Source organism: Apis florea, unplaced genomic scaffold (genome assembly GCF_048593485.1).
Source record: "Apis florea isolate Af1SG1 unplaced genomic scaffold, ASM4859348v1 contig_3802_pilon, whole genome shotgun sequence".
Classification (NCBI taxonomy): Eukaryota; Metazoa; Arthropoda; class Insecta; order Hymenoptera; family Apidae; genus Apis; species Apis florea.
In genome coordinates, this window is record NW_028256863.1 from 2942569 (window position 1) to 2962991 (window position 20423).

General features: G+C 49.7%; 1 protein-coding gene across 1 annotated transcript in view; it reads right to left on the reverse strand.

Moving 5' to 3' along the window:
- Positions 1 to 18558, reverse strand: part of Lmpt (four and a half LIM domains protein limpet) — a 51722-nt gene extending 33164 nt beyond the window's left edge. Inside the window, exons 1-2 of the mRNA XM_086916270.1 lie at positions 15299 to 18558; positions 12428 to 12513 (exon numbers count right to left, since the gene is read on the reverse strand). Coding sequence (XP_086772396.1) covers positions 12428 to 12513; positions 15299 to 17893 — 2681 coding nt within the window. The 5' untranslated portion in view covers positions 17894 to 18558. The remainder of the gene's footprint in view (positions 1 to 12427; positions 12514 to 15298) is intronic.
- Positions 18559 to 20423: the final 1865 nt, after the last annotated feature.

A 20423-nucleotide genomic window follows, 5' to 3' on the forward strand; every position in this document is an offset into this window, starting at 1 on the left:
TTCCCCGATCGTGAAACTTGGTCGAAAAAGTGTCACGCTTCTGATGAAACGTCGTGTGACGCAACACGATCGATCCCCTCTCGTCTCGAATCTGAATGAGATTTTGTGTGATCGATCATCGTCGACGCGGTGTACGATTCATCGTCGAAGACACGCGTCACGTTGCTTCGACATTGGTTCGACAGGTAGGATTTCGTAAAATTTCTCTCCCTTCAACAATTCGGATTACGCAAGCTGATCGCAATTCGAAGAAATATTGAACGTACGTGGCTTGAAATATACGTGGAACGTGCATGAATAATTACGTATACACGTAGTTGCAAGATTTTGCGTCAACCAAGTGGATCGAAAAGGCAACGTCGAATATTGTAATTTCCCGACTATTGCTGTTGAATATAAATTTAAACGGAAATTGCTAAATTACGTCCCATCTGTTTTCGCCGAAGCGTAAATTGCCCGGCCAAAATTAAGCGACATTGACGGACCGAGTCACGAGCTCGCGGGCATCGTCTTGATTTAGATTCATAAGAGGGGAAATAAATTTCCTCCAAATTCGAGGAATCTCGAGGAGGTTAATTATCGATCGTCGCACGCTCGGCTCGAAGATCCTATTAAATAGAGAGGAGGAGGAGGGGGAAAAAAAAAAAGCTGACACGTGGCGCGTCATCCCAATTATTTGACTTTGCATCATATTTCGTCTCTTCGTTCGAATTCTATCGCATCGTCGGTTTCCAATCGTTGGTCTCGAATCCATTGTCCAACGTTCGAAGCTGTTCAAGTTGTTGTTCCGGAAACCAACGATCCGACGAATTTGTAAGGTTTCGATCTGCTCCACGTTCGATCGTTACCCCTCCCGACGATATATCGACGATATTTAAACTACTTTACGTAATCAGACAAGAGATCGTTATCACGTGTGCCCTTACGGTTGACAAGCGTCATCGTTGCAGGATCGATCGTGGGCGGAGTTGTCGTTGGCACGCTCCTCTTCGTGAATGCCCAGCTGGGGCAACGGCGTCAGGCCGCCCAGGCTCAAAGAGAATGTCCTCCTCACCCCCCGCCTCCTCATCGCGAAATTTCGTTCCCGCGAGGGGAATCGGGGGGTCTTCTTCCTCATCTCGGTCAGCTCCTTCACGGACAACCCGTCGTCCCAAACCATGCTGGCCACTCGCGGCTATCGATCTTCTACTCACCAAGGTGAAATGGTCCCGGCCGTCGTTGAATAAAGCGGTTCTTAACTCGGTAATTAACGGAAGGTGTTTATCGTTGGAAAACAAACGCGATTCGTAACTCCCTCTTCGTATCGAGATGAGAGAGGGAAACGCGAGCGATGGGTTTCAAAAGTAGAGAAGCGGGTGGAAGCGGCTCGACCTTCGCCGGCGACACAACACTGAAACCGAACACGAGCGAATGAGGCCAATAGTCGGCTGGACGAGCCGACTCGTTCGATTCCCCCTGCCCGACAAATCGAATTAACTTAATGCGGTTACGGAATCTATCTACTTGGCGAGCCTTCCTCGCCGAGTCTCTCGATCTCGCCGCGTGACGCACGTGATGCCTGTTCACCGTGAAATACGGATCACGAAACACGGCCGAGAAATCGTTAACCGTTCTCTTCCCTCTAAGCGAGCTAATTCGCGCGCGAATTCGAACGAAGCAGAAACTTTTCCCTTCCAAACTCTCCACGGATTGCGCGGATTGTTCGCCGATTGTTATTGGAAATGATGGATGGAAAAGCAGGTCGCGCGTCGCGATCGGCGCGCGACTTTCGACTGGCTGGGCCGGTCGTCCTCCAGCCACCGCGGCGTTTCGCTCGCAGTGAACAGAAGCCGCCGCGGCCGGCCTTCGCTCGTCGCTTTGCATTACGCGCAACACCATCCGTTGTTCCGAATCGTACGCCGCTTCGTGTCATCGCTACCTGTCGCCCCGAGATAAACGACATCTGCCTTTCCCTCCATCGACCGACGATAGCGATATCCTATTCACGCTCGAGTTACGCATCGTTCCACATAAATCGGCCGACGATCCAATCTCTCCCCTCGAATTCTTTCGCCTCGAGTCCCCTTCCCCCCCTGATTCGTCGCCGATATCGGGCTCGGCACGCTGCGTCACGCGGGGATCGGAGATTACGAAGCGGCTGTAAAGTTTCGAAACTTCGAAACTTCGCGGCGCGGTCAGAGTGCTGCGGCTGCCGTTTCGGCCAATCGAACGAGCGGAAGCCTGATCCGACATTGAGTTCGGACTTTGACTCTGGTGGCCGAGCTGTTGCCGTCTGGCAGCTGCAATCGCCCGCGAGCCTCGCCTCTAATCGTCTCCTTCCTTCTTCCTAGGTTCAAAGATCTTATCGCCCCTGGTTATTTGCCGCGATCCGCTGGAAAAAATGCCGAGTATTTTTCCTTTTTTTTTTTTTTTTTTTTTTTCTATTCCCCTTTCAAACCGTGCTTATCTCGAATATATACCCAACGACGACGAATCGAGTGGAAGGAAAGGAAAATCGAAAATCTTCGAAACGAGACTCGCTTTCGAAACGAGCGAAACACTTACGCGCGAGACGTGTATATACACCGTGACGCGTTCGATAGGGTACCGAGGCTACGACTGAGGCTACGAGCATCGAGCGTTGTGTCCTCGTCGATAAGGATTATCAACGTATAACCTCGTTATCTCCGGCTTCGGTGAAGCGTTCTTCCCGTCCCTTGAAACGTACCGCGCTTTAAAAGGACGTTTTAACGCGCATTTGCATACAATCGGATTCTCGAAACCGCTTTATCCTTGGCACGCTATTATTACATACAGTAATATTCGCCGGACGATTTTTCTCATTTTCTGCCTTTCCGTTCTTTTCCAGTCTTTTTCTTTTTTTTTTCTCAATCAAAATTACGATTGAATATATCTCGAATATCTGTTTAATTTTTGATAAAAAAAAAAAAAAAAAAAAAAGGAGGATTTTAAATATAAATGATCGCTCGAAAAATCGTTATTTCGATTCGTCGATGGATCTAATTATCGACGAGCGATAGAGATAGAGAGAGAGAGAGAGAGAGAGAGGGAGATCGACGAGGTCGGTTAATCAGCGTTAGCTGGTATTTAATCGGTAAGTCACGTTTCCACGCGGCCTAAGTAGAAAGAACAATACACGTCGGGTTTCTCAGATGCGAGGAATCCTTACAGCCTAAGACTTCTAATTGAATTATCGAGCTTCGCGACAAGGTGGTGCAAGAATTTCACCGTGCAAGAAAGCCGTCCCTCTTTCTCCCAGGGGGTCGACGGAAATGGAGGAGGTGAAACGATAACCGAGACGGAGGCGAAAGACGTGGAAAAGACGTCGACTGTCACAATGGCCGCGATATGTTTATTTGTCGTAACCGCGAAGAAACTTACTCCATTACGGAGATGGCCGGCTGCCAGCGCGATTTACAAGTGGGAACGTGACACAACGCAAACACGTTCCCTCCATCGCGGAGCCTTCGACCACTTTCGACCAGCCTTCGCTCACCATCCTTTCGTAAACTTAATTCCGCCGCGGATTTAACACGAGTCGCGTGACGTCACATCACGTTACAATGATGTTTCATTCCAATTTTCCAGAATCCATCGATCGATGGAAACGAATCGCTCGCTCTTCCAACGATTCTATCGAATCCGCGCCAACAGTCTCTTTTCGCGCTGATTTCCTTCGAATCCGATTGATCGTCCACTCACCGATTTCCGTGGCAAACCGTGGCCTCCTCTTTTCCAAGAATTCGAGCGGTACAACTCGAGCTCTCCCACTTGGCGCCCATCGCTGCCTCGCTCGTGTATGCGTGTACACACACGCGTCGCACGTGCTCGCCACGTGGAAACGCGACACTTATTCTCCAATTCTGATTGAACTGCTCGCGAGAGGAAAGAAGAAAACTTGGAGAAAGAAGGATTTTTCGAATTTGACACACGCACCGATATATATTCTCTCTCTCTCTCTCTCTCTCTCTCTCTCTCTCTTTGTCCTCTCTTTGTCGGTTTTCAAGCCTGTTCTCGAGCCGCGCGAGTGACTTTATCGCCGGGTTATTTGTCCCGATAGCGCGAACAACCGGTCGATCATACTCTAAATTTAGCGCGCGGCTCGGCGATCGGTCGAGGCTCGAGAGAGAGAGAGACGATATTACGCGCGCGCTCACGCAGCAAGGAACGCACGTCCGGCAGGGAAGGCAGGGATATACGCACTGTTCGCTAACCGCTGTAACCCGTTAACGCGCGGATTGAAATCGTCCAGCTTCCTCTCCGCCGCCTCCTCTCGCGCGCTGTCAATGCCAGCTGATCGTACGGAGAAGAGCGCTCGGTTTTACGCGCTTCTTCGCTGATTTATCGCTGCCCCGGAGATATAATGGCCCCGTTGATCGAGCCGCCTCCGCTTTCAGAAAAGGTTTCTCGAAAGTCAACGGGTCCCCCCGTTTTCGTTTCAGCCCGAGCGTGATATTGCATCGAGCTCCCCTTCGAAAAACTATCTCGTGCTTCCCTTTTCTTTTATCTTGTCTTACTTTTTTTTTTTTTTTGTTCGTTTGTTGGAGAAGATTCGATTCGAAATGAAGACGGTTTCGTTTTTTTTTTTTTTTTTTTATGTATCGTCGAATTCGAGAAGCGCGGACAAGGAGGAGAGATTCGAGAAACCTATGTTCTGGCTGACGAAAACAATCCGCCGATCGACTATTGTATATCGCAATCGGTATGTTAGAAAATATTATCGGCGAGTGAATGAACGCCTACGTGCGCGCGGCACGTCCCCGGCTATCTTTCAATTTATTTTAATCGGAATAATTTATCAGCGTCTAACACCGATGCTGTTACTTAACGCGCGCGCCTTCTTCTCCTGTCGCAACGGCGGCGTTAATGAAAATCCTCGACGGCCCCTCAACGATTTCCACACGAAAATTCCAATTCCAAAAGAAAAAGAACACGTCACGCCTTTCTCACATTTTCATCGCACTCCACATTCGCGCGTAATCTCTCTTATCAAAGTCACAGACACGAAGCATGTACTCGAGTTCGTTGTACTCGAGCGACAAGAAAAAGCCAAATCTCCGACGCGGAAAGGTTTCGCAAAGAAAAGCTGCTTGTAAACGAGGAGAACACGGCACGCTTTCGCCAGGAATTCCAACCCCTCGCGTGCTTTCCTCACCCACGCGCCGCATTCCCGTACGACGACCACGACACGCCGTGATTCCGCTTCGCGCGTGGAACGCGAGCGAGTACGGCCGCGATCCACAGCTCCGATATGATCGCCTCGCGCGAGTGTAACGCTCTTTACTCGCCCGCGATAACCATCGCGAGACGTGACTTACGCGTTTAAACGTCTTACGAGACATCGTGTCGCGTTATAAGGGAATAACGCCGTGTCGAAAAGAGAAGATGTGTTGCGGTATCTCGTATGCGTATACAAGATTTTATCCGTTCGAGATATGGGATATCGGTCGTCCATTCGACGATCACTCGAGATGAAGATCGCGTTTGTTCACGTTGTTGTTGTACAACGGTGCGATATTGTAATTGCTCGAGACGAAATCGAGAATACGGTTTCGAGAGTAAAGGATTTTAAAAATTTGAAACGCGTGTTAATCTTTTATAATTCGATTCTTTTCAAGTCACAAACGTGCACAGTTCATCAAAATGTGCAATTTCCTTCTACGCGACGATACACGGATAATTGGTAAAAATACAAGGCTCGAGTCGTAAATATTATTCGAAGATATGTTTAAACGAAATTCTTATATAAACATCGAATCGCGAGTTAATCTAACTAGTTTTGGAGAATTCTGAAATCACGAAGATCCGGAGGTGTCGAATGTTTGAAAAAAGTTATGTAGGAAAGAATATTATACGGCGAATATAACATTTTGGCGACGGGTTAACGCCGATCATCGCCGTACTTGTTTGCATTTGATACACGGCCGCCCGATCGATCTTTGGAATTTAGTAGTTTGTTTTAAGCAACCGAAGATAGTCCAGTGAATTATCGAAGTGTTTACCAGCGCTGGAGTTATTGCCGGTTTATAGTGGATAAATTTCCCGCTACTTTACAGCCGGTTAAGCCAAATAAATAGCCGGGGCCGCGTGCCGTGACCGATGGTGGCTCGCTCGAATATTAAATATAGAGCGGTTTGACACACATAGAATGTCGCGTGATCGTTTCGTATCCCGACATTCACGCGCGCGTTCTCCTCCTTCGTTTCGACAAAATAAATATTCGCGTGAACGTGACGCGTGTGTAACGCGGTAACTTTTTTAACGCTTCTGGCAATATCGAAGCCAACTTCTGCCAACAGACTCGCTGATTCACCGCTTCGTTTCGACTCTCGGATCGACCCGTGTCGAAAATCACGTAGAAAGAATTCGGGCGGGGAGCAAGCCGTCGTCGGTTTCTTTCCAAGGATCCTTGAAAAAAAGAAAAGAGCGTGGCGTTCGTGTCGCGATTTGTTTGCCCAATGGCTTACAACCGTTCCGCTAAGTGACGTTCGCCACGGGACGCTTTAAAATAAAAAAAGGTTACGTTAGGGCAGCCGTGATATTTGCGAACGAGAAATGTCATTGGCTACCCTTTCCTTGGAACGCTCGAATCACACGAACGAGTCTTTCTAGTACGTGCCTCGACTATTATTTTCCACTATTAATCTAGAAATCTTTTATATAATTCCATGGCAAAAAGTGTGGTTTCTTAAAAACCTTTTATCCGTGATAACAACTTTTCCAAATTTATGTTACGGTACTCGAGATTTAGGATCGATTAGCAGAGAAACGAGCGATAGAAGACATTCATAGTACACGCGGATAACGAGAAAAGAGAGCGTTTTCGAGACCGATGCAATGACCGATAAGAAAACGGCTTCTCTCCTTTCCTCGACTGTGACGTGAAACTCGAAACTATAAGATTAGATATAAATCAATCGAAATCACCGTTAATGCGAATCCGAAGAGCCATTTGTCGAGTTGCGTCGCCCAACAATATTGTCGTCCGTCGTGTGTTCAATTTAATCTCCCCCGTGAATTGTGCGGAAAATTGGATGGAAAAGAGGGGACCGCGTAAATCGTTTCCAACGACGGACAGAATAGAGACGAAACACTTCACCGAAGATTGATCGGTTCGTGGAAATACGCGAAATTCGCGTAAATTAACGGATGTAATAAACGATTACACGCGCGACATTGGGGCAAGGACGATTCAATGAAATAGGCGCGGAAAAGTTGGACGCATCCTGGCCGCAGCTGCAACTCCATGAGCTTAGAGCGATGATGTCAGAGGGGTATATATCGTTAAACATGGCTTTTGGCCGGAAAACGGTGCCGCGGAAACGGGCGACACGCTAGCCCAGTGACTAAGAAAGTCAAAGTATAAAGGTGATCTCACTGCGCGCCACGCGTGGGTGACCGACATCTCTCGCACGTGACCGAGCACCTGCGTGTCATCGCGCGTGCAACAATCCGTGCAATTATTGGCCGATCGTTCAACGAGACGTGCGTCCAACACCGCACGGTGTGTGGCGAGCGTGAAATCGAAGGATCCCTCAAGGATCCCCCCTGTAAGGGGGAATGGCTCGATCAGCGCCTTCCGCCGATCTCTCCGCGGCCCTCCAAGATAGCGATGATCAAAGCAAAAATGCTGACACGCTCCAACTTCAAAGCGTGTCTACGTATGCCGCGCGTACATAAAGCAAACATTTATTCGCCGTGGAGGAGGAGGAATCGACGAAATAACCGATCGATCACCGAGCTTAATCTCCCTCCAAAAATGATAAGTCGAATCTTTTCTCCTCCTCTGTCTGTCGATTCTTTCGAGGGTGTGAAGCACGGTTTTCATCGGGGAGGGAAGGGTTGGACACGGTGGGTTGTTGGAAAAGGGCAGGGACGGCATTGGCCGGGCCGAAAATAGGCTTTTATCGTGTTTTCGGAAGCGGCAACAGCCGCGGGAGGTGGGTGCACGGTTGTAAATCACCGTTTAGAGCGTTTAAAAACGCGATAGGTGGGCCGATTTAAAATAGACGCTCGAGCACGAGAGTGGCCGCGCCGGGCAGCGCGAGTCTTAAATCTCGCGAAACGAAAAAGAAAAGGAGCGTCGATACGACTTGCCGTCATCCGATATTCCATCGCGCGAGTCGAGAATGGCCGCGCCAATTCGCCAACTGCGCGCGATTTCGCGGCACGCATCGCTCGAAACGACTCTGTTTTTTTTTCTTCTTTCCTTCCTTCCTTCCTTCCTTCCTTCTCTCTCTCTCCCTCTCTCTCCGTTCGATGTTTCGACATTCCCCGCCCATCAACCGCTTGTCTCCGCGATATTTCTCCCTTGGCCGACAAACCGCCAACTTTTTTACACGGGAGATGGTCGTCCAAGTTCGTGAGAGGAATGCACCGGAGGCGAGGTTGACACGGGGGAATTTTAATCGTTCACCAAGTGTTTTCCACTCGAAATAAACTAGACCTGCATAACTAACCGGTGAGTAGCAGGATTTCTTCACGTTTCTCCCCCCTCTCTGTCGAAATAATTCAAAATATTGCATAAAAATAGACGGGATTTTGCGAAACTATGCAGCTTGCAACATCGAAGGAATAAGAAGGAAGGTCTGTCGTCGAACCTTAGGCAACCGGGAATTGTTTGAACGAACGTTCGTTTTTCAAAACGGCGATATTACTCAGACCGGTCCGCTGCCAGAAACGAAGTCAAACCGCGAAGCGTTTTGAAACACGTCTAAAATTAAGAATTAAAAGCGGACTCGAGTCGAGAGAAGGAACGGAGAGCAACTGGTGTAATAAAAGATCGCGAACGAATCGTTTCGAGCGGGCCGTGATACGAAAAGAAACGTTAATCGTACGCGACCGAGTTAACGCGAATAATAACGCGTTACTCACGGCGCACGTATCACGGTGATATACACGAGCCTGCCGCAAGACAAACGGACATCGCCTGTATTTTGTTTGATCTCGCCACTCCCGCGATACGTGCAATTTTAATGAATCATCGAGCACCGACTGTACAATATATATATATATATATATATATATCCTGCCTACATTTTCACAGATATAATTGGGAGAGAGAAGTTTCGTTTCGTACGAGGGGGGATTCGTAGATTCAGTTTCTCGAAAGAGAAAGATTGGACGTTCGCATCGCGCGGCGGAGCAACAGGTGCCCGCTAGCTCCGACTAGAATCGATCGATAGAAACCCGTCTCAGAAAATCTGCTCCACGAATCTATAAATCCGCCATTTAACTACGATTCTATTTTTTTCTTTTTTTTTTACCCTTCAGTCGTGGAAATCGCACGCGTTTCCAGCGCAACGATCCCAAGGCATCGTCCCTCGAGGCAAACAACAACAACAAGGAATCCTTCGCACCAGCACACAACACACGCGCGCACTTCTCTCCAATAATAAAGCACAGATCCCAACGTGTCGTCGTGCAACAGGTACACGAATCTCCCGGATCTCGCTCCAGCTTCTAATCGTCCCACGCGCTCGCGCTCTACTAGGCCGAATAAGTTACGTAAGCGGCGATAGGCGACGTCGATTTCGCGCTGGATCCGGTGCCGAAACTGGAAGATTCCGACTCGTTGGTCGGGCGTCGATTCGCCGACTGGCCGACGTCGGAAACGACGACGTGTGGACGGTCAAAAGGCGAGACCAACTCGCACCATGCTCTACGCTGGCCCTACACCACTCGCGCATATCGTCCAAGCACGTGTACGCGCGGCGTGTCGCGCGAGTTGGCAGAAAGAGGCGAGACGCGATGCAAGCGGGCGAGCCAGTGACTCACGGCTTCTGGTGCGCGAGGACGGATCGGCGTGACTCGAGTTTCCAGCGATAGAACCGTAAAAACGCCAACGTCACGGTTCCAAAATACCGAGATCGATTTCTTCCGATTTGTTACGATAAATACAAAGGCGAGTTTCGCGAATTTCGTTTGCCTGAACAATTGCAAAATTTTGGACGATGAGGCGGCGAATTTCGAAGAATTTTCGACGTAAACGAAAATAGAGGGGAGGTAAGCCTTGATCTTTAAGGCTTACGAATTAACTCGATCCATCATCCACGGACTCGACGCAGCCACGCTTCTTCGAGACACCCAGTCCTCGCGCCAGAACCAGGGCTAACCTGATGAATGCGCCGGATCTAGGGTATGCAAGGCCTGGTCTAATCGGTATGGTTGAGCGTGTATCGTTAACCCAGCTCGGCTGGAAACGACTCGTCTGTTTGTAAAATAGTCGATCCGCAAGTACGGCCACGTGTTTCCGCCGTGTGTTATGGATCGTTTCGAGCGCGATACGCTCGTAAAGCGAGCGTAATTTAACGAGCGTCGGCTTATCGTCTCGGGAAATGCGACCGCGGAAATCTAGCGCGTCAACGACGACGACGACGAGCGCCGGAATTCCCCCAATTCAGATTTCCGCTCGCTCCGCTCCTCCTTGCGAACGCGATGAGTGATGAACCTATAAATACGAGCACGTGCTCTCCTCCCCGCGTTCCATGGAGCAGCAAGAGGAGGAGAGAGAGAGAGAGAGAGAGAGAGGTCGAGGTTCGATAAACAGCCGCGTGTGCTAGATCGGTGCTCGCCGTTGTTAAACTCAGTCGAGCCATATTTTCGCATCGAGTGTTCCGCGTTGCTCTCGTGAATCGATAAAAGTTAAAACATCGCCGCAGAGGCGACGCCTATGCGGTCTCGTTTGGAGAACGACACGACGGTCGAAAATACGACGCGTGTACCGCGTTCGCTTTCGTTCCGTAAATTATCGACACGGTGCACAGGCGTAGGCTCGGATAAGGGAACGCGATTCAACGACGAAGGTAAACGATTCGATGGACGAGAAACGACAGGAATCGAATTCGCGGTAAGGATCGATCGATGAACGAAGTGAAATAATAACAAGAATACGTCGTTTGGGAGATATAAAGAATTAAAGACACGACGAGCTCACCTCACCTTTGCCGCCATCCGAACGAACTTTCGTCGTGTTTTTCTTTTTTTATTGAATTCAAGCGAAAGTACGACGACAAATTCCTCTTCGTTGTTTCGTAAGTTTACAAGCGTTGATCCGTGACACCATCAATGGCCACGCCTTCGACCAGACAATTAATAAATCAGATAGCACGCGACGAAAGTAAAAGTTGGAAGATCGATGGAAGACGGAATTTACGAAGGTCCCTGGATCGATAATGTCGCGCCTTTGTTCCGTTTCTTGTTGATAAGAAACGAACAAGAGGGAGAGTGGGTGGAAGAAATATCGAAGGATCTACTACTACTAATTTGCTACTCGTCGATCGAGGCGATGGAGAAATCTATCGACGATTAATTAATCGAAATTTACCGAGCGAGCGACAATTCGGAACGTCTTCGTACGCACATGTCAACGATTTATTTTTCAAACCAGCCATGACCCGAAATAATTGTAACGGTATATTCCTAGGAATAACGTTCGCCTTGTTTTTCCAAGCTAACAAGCTTAATTCGTGGCGGTTAGGAGGAAAGGAGAAACAACGCCCACGCGTTTCGTCCGGCAAAGCAAACGGCCGATCGTTTCGATTTCTAAATAACGAAACGGGCCGCTCCGCAAAATTTCACCCAGTGCCACGATTCCCAAGACTAGAACCGACGAGAGGAAATAGTTACAAGGATATAAGATAAATAAGGCAATTTCCAACCGTTATGCACGGATTCGGATGGCCACGGCTAACTGTAACGAATCCCATTCCACCGGTTATAAATGCAACCGAGCACGACGCTCTGTCCCACACCTTTCTCCTCTCCACGTTGGAAGGAGAGCCGAGACTCTCCTTCCCCGCCCAATTAATTCGTTTATTACCGCATTGCTGCTCCGTAAATCACCTCCAAGGATAATTACCTCACCGGTAATTTCACCGCTGTTCAGTTACGCTCGGGATAATGGATACGTTGCGAATCATTCTTGCGCGTCGATCGATCACACCGTTTCTTTGTCCCGCCTTTCATCGCCTTTTCCCCTCCCCTTTCTTCGAAACTTTCGATTCGACTCGATTCGAGTCGCGCTGTTCTCGCGAGATTCAAATTTTTCCCGCTTTCCATCTCGGATATCAGGCGTGCATCCGATATATTATTCGCAACGCGACGATATCCCCGAAACGCGAGGATCGATAGGATCCATTAGACGGTGTGATTGAAAGGCGATGAGATCGATCATTGGAGCGGATCGCGGACGAGTGTCAACGTAAGACGTGGGAAAAGCGAAGAAGACTTCGGCGTGGAAGTGTGTCAACGGTGCGACCCCAAGGAAGACCGACCCGTTGTTAAATGCCATTCAGCAGTTTTTGCGGAAGTTCGTTTCCTTTTTTTTTCTTCTTCTTCTCTTCTTCTTATCTCCCCGGAATGAATTAACACGCTTATCCGATTAACTCGCGTTTAAACTTGGATGAAAAAGAAATTTCGATCTTACCTCCACGTGTGCGGTGAGAATCCTGAACACGAATCCCCGCATTGCAAACAAGGTTGGCCCTCCTCGACGTCCGTGATCAGGACACCCTGCGATCAAACAAATCAAAACAATTCCATTCAATTGCTCGCCGAGATATTCCCAAAGGAACAAAAAAATAAATAAATAAAAAAGGAACGAACCATCGCGAATCGAACGATGACGATAAGTCGATAAAAGATGATTTTTATTCCCGCGATCGGATCCCGCGTTAATTGCAAAACGGTGAAAGGTTTGGATCATGTTTGCAAATGTCAATCGCCCGGGGCGATCGTCGTCCGATCCAATCCTCGAAACGAAACGCTCGCCTGTCTAACGAAGACGCGCGTCTCTCTTCTTCTCCCTCGACCGTGAAATATAAAATAAAAAAAAAAAAAAAAAAACAAAGGGAAAGAAAGAAAAGAGGAGAAGGAAAAAGACAAAGGATCTAGCGTAAAAGAAAAATACGTCATTCCATCGCGCGATCGTGACTCGCTCGTAATTACGTGCGAAGCGGGACAAGGCCGAAACGAAGCGAGCGTTCGCCTCGCAATTGGGAGAAGTTTTTTTTTTTTTTAATTGCTCGCCTCCTCCTCCTTCCTTTCCTCGACGTTCGGCCATGGAGGATCCCATCCGAGTCGAATTTCCCCGCGAATCGGTCGAAGCTTGCCTTTTAAGAGATCTTCAATCTCCCACACGTTTAAAGAGCGACGTTCGGTGACATTTGGACCGGCTTGCTTCGAAACGCGTCGTTCGAACGAAGGGGAGATAAAGGGAAGAAGCGAGGATGGAAAGCTCGAGGCGCGTTGGATGCGTTCAAGAACCTTCCGGCCGGCATATATGGTCGGCCCGCCCACGTGAAACGGGTACTCGCCAAATATCGAGTAGACGAGCCACGGAAAATGTGTGTAAGCCGATGTGTCTCTAGCTGTCTATATATAGCAATCTTGAATAATGATAGCCGAGCGAACGAGCGAACCATTGCCTAATTAACATATTTTTCGTCCTGACTCACGAGTGAAAGGACCCGCTATCCATTTTTTTTCCCCTCTTTCCCTCCCACCATCATTCTATCCACCATCTGGAAATCTCTCGCTAGTATCTTCCCATGTTCCATTTACGCAACAGTGCCGGATAATTTGATTTTAATTCCAGCTTCTTTTTTTTTGATCCTTCCTTCCTTCCGACCATGCAAAATTCGTAAATGCCTCGCGAAAAGGCGACCCGTTTAGAGATCCGTTTCTCAAATCGAACGAAACGAAGGCGAAACGAAGGAATATGGAAAACACGATCTTTTCCATCACCGCGTAAATTCCTCCGTGTACGTGTGTGCCGTATATACGTGGCCGCCAATTGGTCTCGAGCATATCTTATGTCGTTGACTCCTCGACCGTTTATAGCTCGGTTAACAACATCGTACGCTTATAGTCCGGTTCGATCGTCGCGATTATATCGACTTCCATCGTTAACGACGATGATTGACGATCGTCGATTATACTTCGACAAAGGCCTGGCCAGTTTTTTTCTTTTTTTTTTTTTTTATTCACTCCGCGGAGTAAAGATGTGATCCGTACGGCTGCGTGCATACGTGCATGTCCTACACGCCGCGCGACCATTCCATTTGTGGGCGGTTTGCTGACATTTCCATGACGCGTTGGCCAATACACGGTTGAATTACGTAAGGAACATTGAAAACTTGCGTTAAACCGGCTGAATGACAGACCGTTAACCCTCGAGAGAGAGAGAGAGAGAGAGAGAGAGAGAGAGAGAGACGGTCGAGAGACGGATAACTCGCGAGCGTGCGAAAAAAATATCGAACCGGTGTAATTTTCGCTCGGCGTAAATGGCCAACTTTGAACTCGCAAAAGGGAAACGACGAACGCTCGTGAAAGTTGAAGTTTTAGCCCGTGGCGTGCGTTCGTCCACGTATTCGAGAAACGAGCCGAATAAACGAGCCGAGCAAGGTAGTGGATTGATCAAAGGATTAGTAAGTAAAGCGTACGTAAAGATAAAAACCCGATTCGCATGGTATGCTTTCACCCCAATCGAGATCTCCGCGCTTTCGACCGCGTTATTTAGCACCGATAGCACCGGCTACGTTCTATAATTATCGTCTACGAAATGAAGAGATGTTCGCAAACAGCGTCAATTGGACTTGGAACGAATCGCAATTGGATTGGTTGGATTGGAATCAAAGAATTTCACTGATCAATTAGAAATTCAATTAAAACTTTCTATATTTATATTTCTATATATATATATATATATGTATATGTATATGTATATGTATATATACATATCTGATAATACCATAAAATCGATAATTGCTCTCATAATCATTGCTTTCACTTAATTCATACAAGTTCGTTAAGTCCGTTCGATGCTCGACGAACTCTCGTGTAATATAATAAGATATAATAAAAGCGTGCGCACAATATGGATAAGAAAATAGCACGAACGTACGTACGTGTGTTTATAAGTATTTAATAACGGCGTCGAAAGAAATCTCGATACAAAATGGCAATTGACGATCGATCGACGCGGCAAAAAAACGATTCGCACCTTTCAACGATCCACCAACACACTCGACACTTACAGCATCGCGTCGCCAAACGAGGATCGGACGAAAGGATATCAAACATTCCCCGAGCCACCACCCCCTGTACGTGTATTTACAAGTAACCATGCACCACTCCGCGACTCTTTCTTTCTTTTCTTTTCTTTTCTTTTTTTTTTTTTATTTTACGAGAATTACCACGTCTCTTTTCATCGTCTCCATCGATTTATGAATATCGCTTCCCGCTTCTGAACCATAAACGATCGATCGAACGCGATTGACTCATGAAAATGCCATACCCCTTCGCGGTAATTCCAGACTCTTCTCGAAGGTGTGGAAACGCCTCTTCCAGGTATAAACCCTCCGTCTCCTCCTCGCTGGAACCCTCTGTGCCGATCATCGCCCTCCTCCTCCTCCTCCTCCTCCTCCTCCCCGTCCTCCTCGCTGTCCTCTTCGCCCTCGCGACGCCTCCGTCTTCCCGCGTACGCGTCCTGCGCAGGACGACGACGACGTCTCGTCCTCTCGACGCCCGTTTCCGGGCTCGATCTAATCCTGATGATCGTCGCCCCGTTCCTCCCTTCGTGGGACGCGTATCCGCTCTCGCGCGTATCTCTCGAACCATGTTCCCCGTTTCCCAACGCGTACGCCCGAGGCTTCGAGTCCTCCTCCAACTCGTTCGACCCTCCAACTTGTTCGCTCGAACGCCTCCTGTTGTCCCGCCATTCTTGGATCTCGAATTCGGGAGAGGGATCTCGATCGATCTCCGAACGCCCATCCGGATTCGCCCGGTATCTGCTGTTCTCTCGGATGTAGTTGGCGGCGAAAATCCGGTTGCTCTCGTGCCATGCCTTCGAATCGAATTCCTCGCGCTCCTCCCTCCCTTTCGGCGGTGTCAACGCTCTCGAATGCCTGTCCGATCTTTTCGCGGTGTCGCCCTCTTCCCGGTTCCTCGAGGACGTTCGCCTCCTCGACGACGACGACGAGGGATCCTCCCCCCGTTCCCTCGACCAGCTTTTCCTCTCCGAATCGTGGTCTCGATCGTAGTTGGAAGGGCTCGCCCGCTCCAACGAGTCCTCCTCGCTCTGAAAACAGACACCGCCGAATTCCACGTACCGGCCATTGGGCGATTGCCTCCTTCTCGCCTTCTCGTCCAAGTTTCGAAAAGATCGGCCGGCTCTACTCGCCTCGTTGTCGCCCCGAGCCGTCGTCTTGTGCCCGCCCGATCTTCGATCCCCCTCCTCCTTCTCATCTCTGTACGAGATCCCGCCAAATTCTACGCTCTTTTCTTTCAACGAGTTCTTACGCCCCCCCGCGACTTGGCGATCCTCGTCGAAGCTCACCCTCAACGTCCCTGAGTCCGCCTCCCGATCCTTGTACGAGCCTTGTACCCTGCTCGAATCGGCGTCCCGTTGTTTGACGAAAGTGATTCGACTGACTCCGGTATCGGAATTACGCCCTTTGAGCGATCGCTTCCTCTCCTCCTCCTCCTCCTCCTCCTCCTCCTCCTTCTTCTCTTTCTCCTTCTCGTCGACGTCTCGATTCTTCAAAGGCAAAATTCTTCCGTAGTCCGAATCCGATTCCTTGAAGGAATTCTTCCTCCCGGCTCCTTCGTAACCTTGCTCCTTCGACCAACTCTTTCTGGAAACGTGTCGTTCCGGATCCCTTGCCGAGTATTTCTTCTCCCCGTCCTGGCTTTTGAACGAATTCTTTCCCGTAGGGCTCTCGCGATCCCGAGAGCGGTTCCTTCTCGGGTCGCAAGACTCGTTGTTGAACGAACTCTTCCCAGTTACCCGTCGATCGTGAGGATCCTTGAACGAATCCCTCCTCGGCGAGGGATCGACCCCACCACCTCTCTCGTACCTCTGTATCCTCACCTCGAAATCATCCGGGCTACCGTCGTAGATGTAACTTCGTCTCCTTAAATTGTTCTCTCTCCTCCGAGAAACGTCGTCCTCCACCGTATCCTTCGAACGCGTCTTTCTCGCGTCGTTCAACTTTTCCATCCTTCGATCCACGGAACGACTTCTGCCGACCTCCGCTTGCCCGTATTTCTCCGCCCCTCCCAACTTGGATCCTCTGGATCGTCCGCGCTCCTCCGCCGGATCGTCTTTCTGGATCCTGCCTCTATCGCGATCGTTAATATCCGTGACACGATCTGTACGAAGTTCACCTCGACCTCCACTTCTCGACCCGTACCCCTCCTCCTCCTTCTCGGTGGTACCGATCGAGTTGCACTCCTTACCTCGTAACTTCGTGGACCTATCCTCTTCCCTGCGCTTGAACCGCTCGATCATCGTCTTGATCCCTCGATCCTCGCCCGATCTTCCGTCCACGGCCAAACTCTCCATCTCTTTCGAAAGTTCCATCTCGTCGTCCCTCGTCGTCGTCGACGTGCGACGACCCGATCTCGACGAGCCATCCGAGCTCTCCACCTTTTTCCTCAACCTATGCGATCCAGCAACTTGTTCCCGATCGAACCCGTCGTCGTCGTCGATCACGCAACACCGATCTTGCGTTCTCGACCGGCCGTTCGTCAATCCTCGATCCGTCTGCCTCCTCGACCCGAAACTCTCCTCCTGCACTATGTCCTTGATATCCCACGCGCCAAAGTGTTCCTTGCTCTTTTTGTACAACACGTCCGCGTCCCCGTAGTCTTCCTCGTAGTCTCTCAGCTCGCCGTTCTTGCCCACCTCGTCCTTCTCCTCGTTCCTCGTCGTCATCCCGAAATGGTAACGATTCCCGACGCTGCTGCTGCTCTTGGACGGCCAGTTGGACGGCCGACGATCCTCCCGACGATCCTCGTCGCGGAAACGATCCTTGGCGCGCGTTGATGACGAGCTCATCTTCGATCCTTCCTTCGCGTCCGACGAACAGCCACGAACGCGAGACGTCATCACGCTCGCGACGAAACTTTTCCACGCGTCCCTACGCGTTCTTTCCCTTCCTCTTCCTCTCTGATCCCGGCTTTCGATGACCGATCCGATGAACTAATCTTCGATCGCGTATCTCACGAATCGTGGTACGTTTGACCCGTGCGGCGAAGAGTTGAAGAGGAGGCACAGCTCGGTCACATGTCATGTACCGATGTATCCGATCCGTGGTTCTACTTCCAGTGGCAACTACCCAACTGCCAACGATTCGGCGGGGAGCGACATCGGTGTACTCGGTCAAGGAACTCGGTTGGGACGAGGCTCTCGAGGATCGTCCCACCGCCACGAAAACGACGACAAACGAGAGAAAATCGCGCGTCGCGGTCTCGCTGTGTCTCATCGATCCTACGATAAAGTCGTATCCGCGGGATCGACGAATCGGTGTCGCGGTCGAGAGAGAGAGAGAGAGAGAGAGAGAGAGAGAGAGAGAGAGAGAGAGAAGAAGAGAGGGACAGGACAGCTCTTCTCTCGGCCGGCTCGTAACCGCAACAGAAGTATCTTTGGATCTCTTTCGGTGGCTTCTTTTCGCGAGACGAAGAAGCCGGGTTCGGGCGAACGAGCGGAGCAGCAGACGACCCTGAAAGTCGTCTGTGGACTTTCACGAACGCGAGCACTTTGCCGGTCGGAGTCACCACGAGAGTGTGCACCACGAGAGGAGAGCGTGTTGCTCCTCTCTCCTCCCCTCCCCCCCTCCTCCCTCCGTCACCTTCTTCTGTCCACCACCTTCTCCTCCCCCTCTCCTCGCACACACTCGCTCCTCTCCACCCGTCCACTTCCATCCCGCCGCTTACCTTCCTCTCCTTTCGCACACCCGGTCGCCTCCTTCGCCTGTCCTCCGCGTCCTGCGGTCCTCCTCGAGGCGAGGCGGACCACTCGATTCTCCCGTTAATCCACCTCCTCCTCTTCCTCCTTCACTGCCTCCTCCTCGACACGACCACGTGAGCTCGACCTCGCTCGAGTTCACCGGGATTCTGGGACTCTCTCGATGATCGCCACCCAGAGTTTCGAACCGTCTTCCATATGATTCTCATACGTTAATTTCCTCGCGAGGAGGAATCTATCTATGTTCATCGAGCGTCTAGATCGAATTTCGAATGAACGTTTTGACGCATCCTTAAATCCATCTTTCGATCGAAGGTTTTTCAATCGTACTCGTGTGTGTAATTCGATCCTTTGGAGTTCAAAGAGGCAGGATTTCGGGATTCTCGATCGTTATTTTCTCCCCCCCCCCCTTTTTTTCAATTTTACTCCACTTATATATCGGCTCCTCATCACCAGAAGGCGGTACTCGATCGCATTATCGTTCCACTAGTTGCACCCGTCACGATAAGAAGCGGGGAATTATAGCGAGGACGACAGGTATAACAATGTGCGCACTTAGGCGCGCTACGATCGTCCTCTGTCATCATCGCGAGCAAATCGAGTCTCGTCTGTGTCTAATTACAATGATTTCGGTGGAGACGATCGATGCTTCTAACGATCGCCTCGTTTTCCATCCTCTCTTCGCTTTTCGACGAAGAAATCCGGCAAAAAATCGGTCACCGATCTTCGACGGTTCCTGATGACAGGCCGTTTAACAAGATTTCAGAGGGTGAGCAACGGCTGGGGAAAAGACAGGCGCCACCCTCGTTTAATACGTAGGAAGAATACGTAGAAGGAGGGAAACGAGGAATCCTTTTCTATTCTTTCTTTCTTTTTTTTTTTTTTAAGCACGACGAAATCCTGCCAATGAAACGTGTCCTCGACCAGGCAACTCGCGAAACGAGTTATTTATATATCTGGACTTGAGTCATCGAGAGAGAGAAGAGAAAAATGTGACGGATCATCGAAATAAGAGGGGAAGGATATGGATCCCAGGGGGAAAAAAGGATAAAAAAAAGGGTCACAGTCACAGCCTTCCTTGGAAATTCTTTCCACTCGCTTTTGTCATCCATTCCTTCGTCGATGAAGGGAACGAGCCTGGTCCATGATTCACGACACAGAACCGTTGAAAAACGGATAAAGAAAGTAGTCTCCGTTTTTTCCTTTTCTTTTCCTTTTTCTCTCTCTCCCTCTCGACCGGCACAGTCGAGATCGTTGTGTTAAAAGAAAGCAACGAATCGGGAGGGGGGGGAGAAAAACCAACGTCATCACGTCGAACGTTCGGTCACACGATAAAATCGTCCATGCGCGTCTAACAAGTTCTTGGACGCTGCATCCCGAGGGTGTGGAATCGGGGTTTATCGCGGGACACGTTGTTTCGCATCGAGAGAGAGGGACTCTCGTTTCGTGCTCCCTCGAGCGAAAAATATGTCGATCCCTGCTTAATGAGACAGGATAATTCCGTTTAAACGAGGCAACCGTCTTGTTACGTCCGAGACAATGGCAGCCATCGGAGGAAGGGGTGAAACGTATCGTGGTATGGGTGTACCGCTCCAACGATTACCGTTCTCGCGTTATAATTTACAACGGAGCACGGATTTATTGCGCGTGGGTGGCGCGGCGTCCGTTGTAA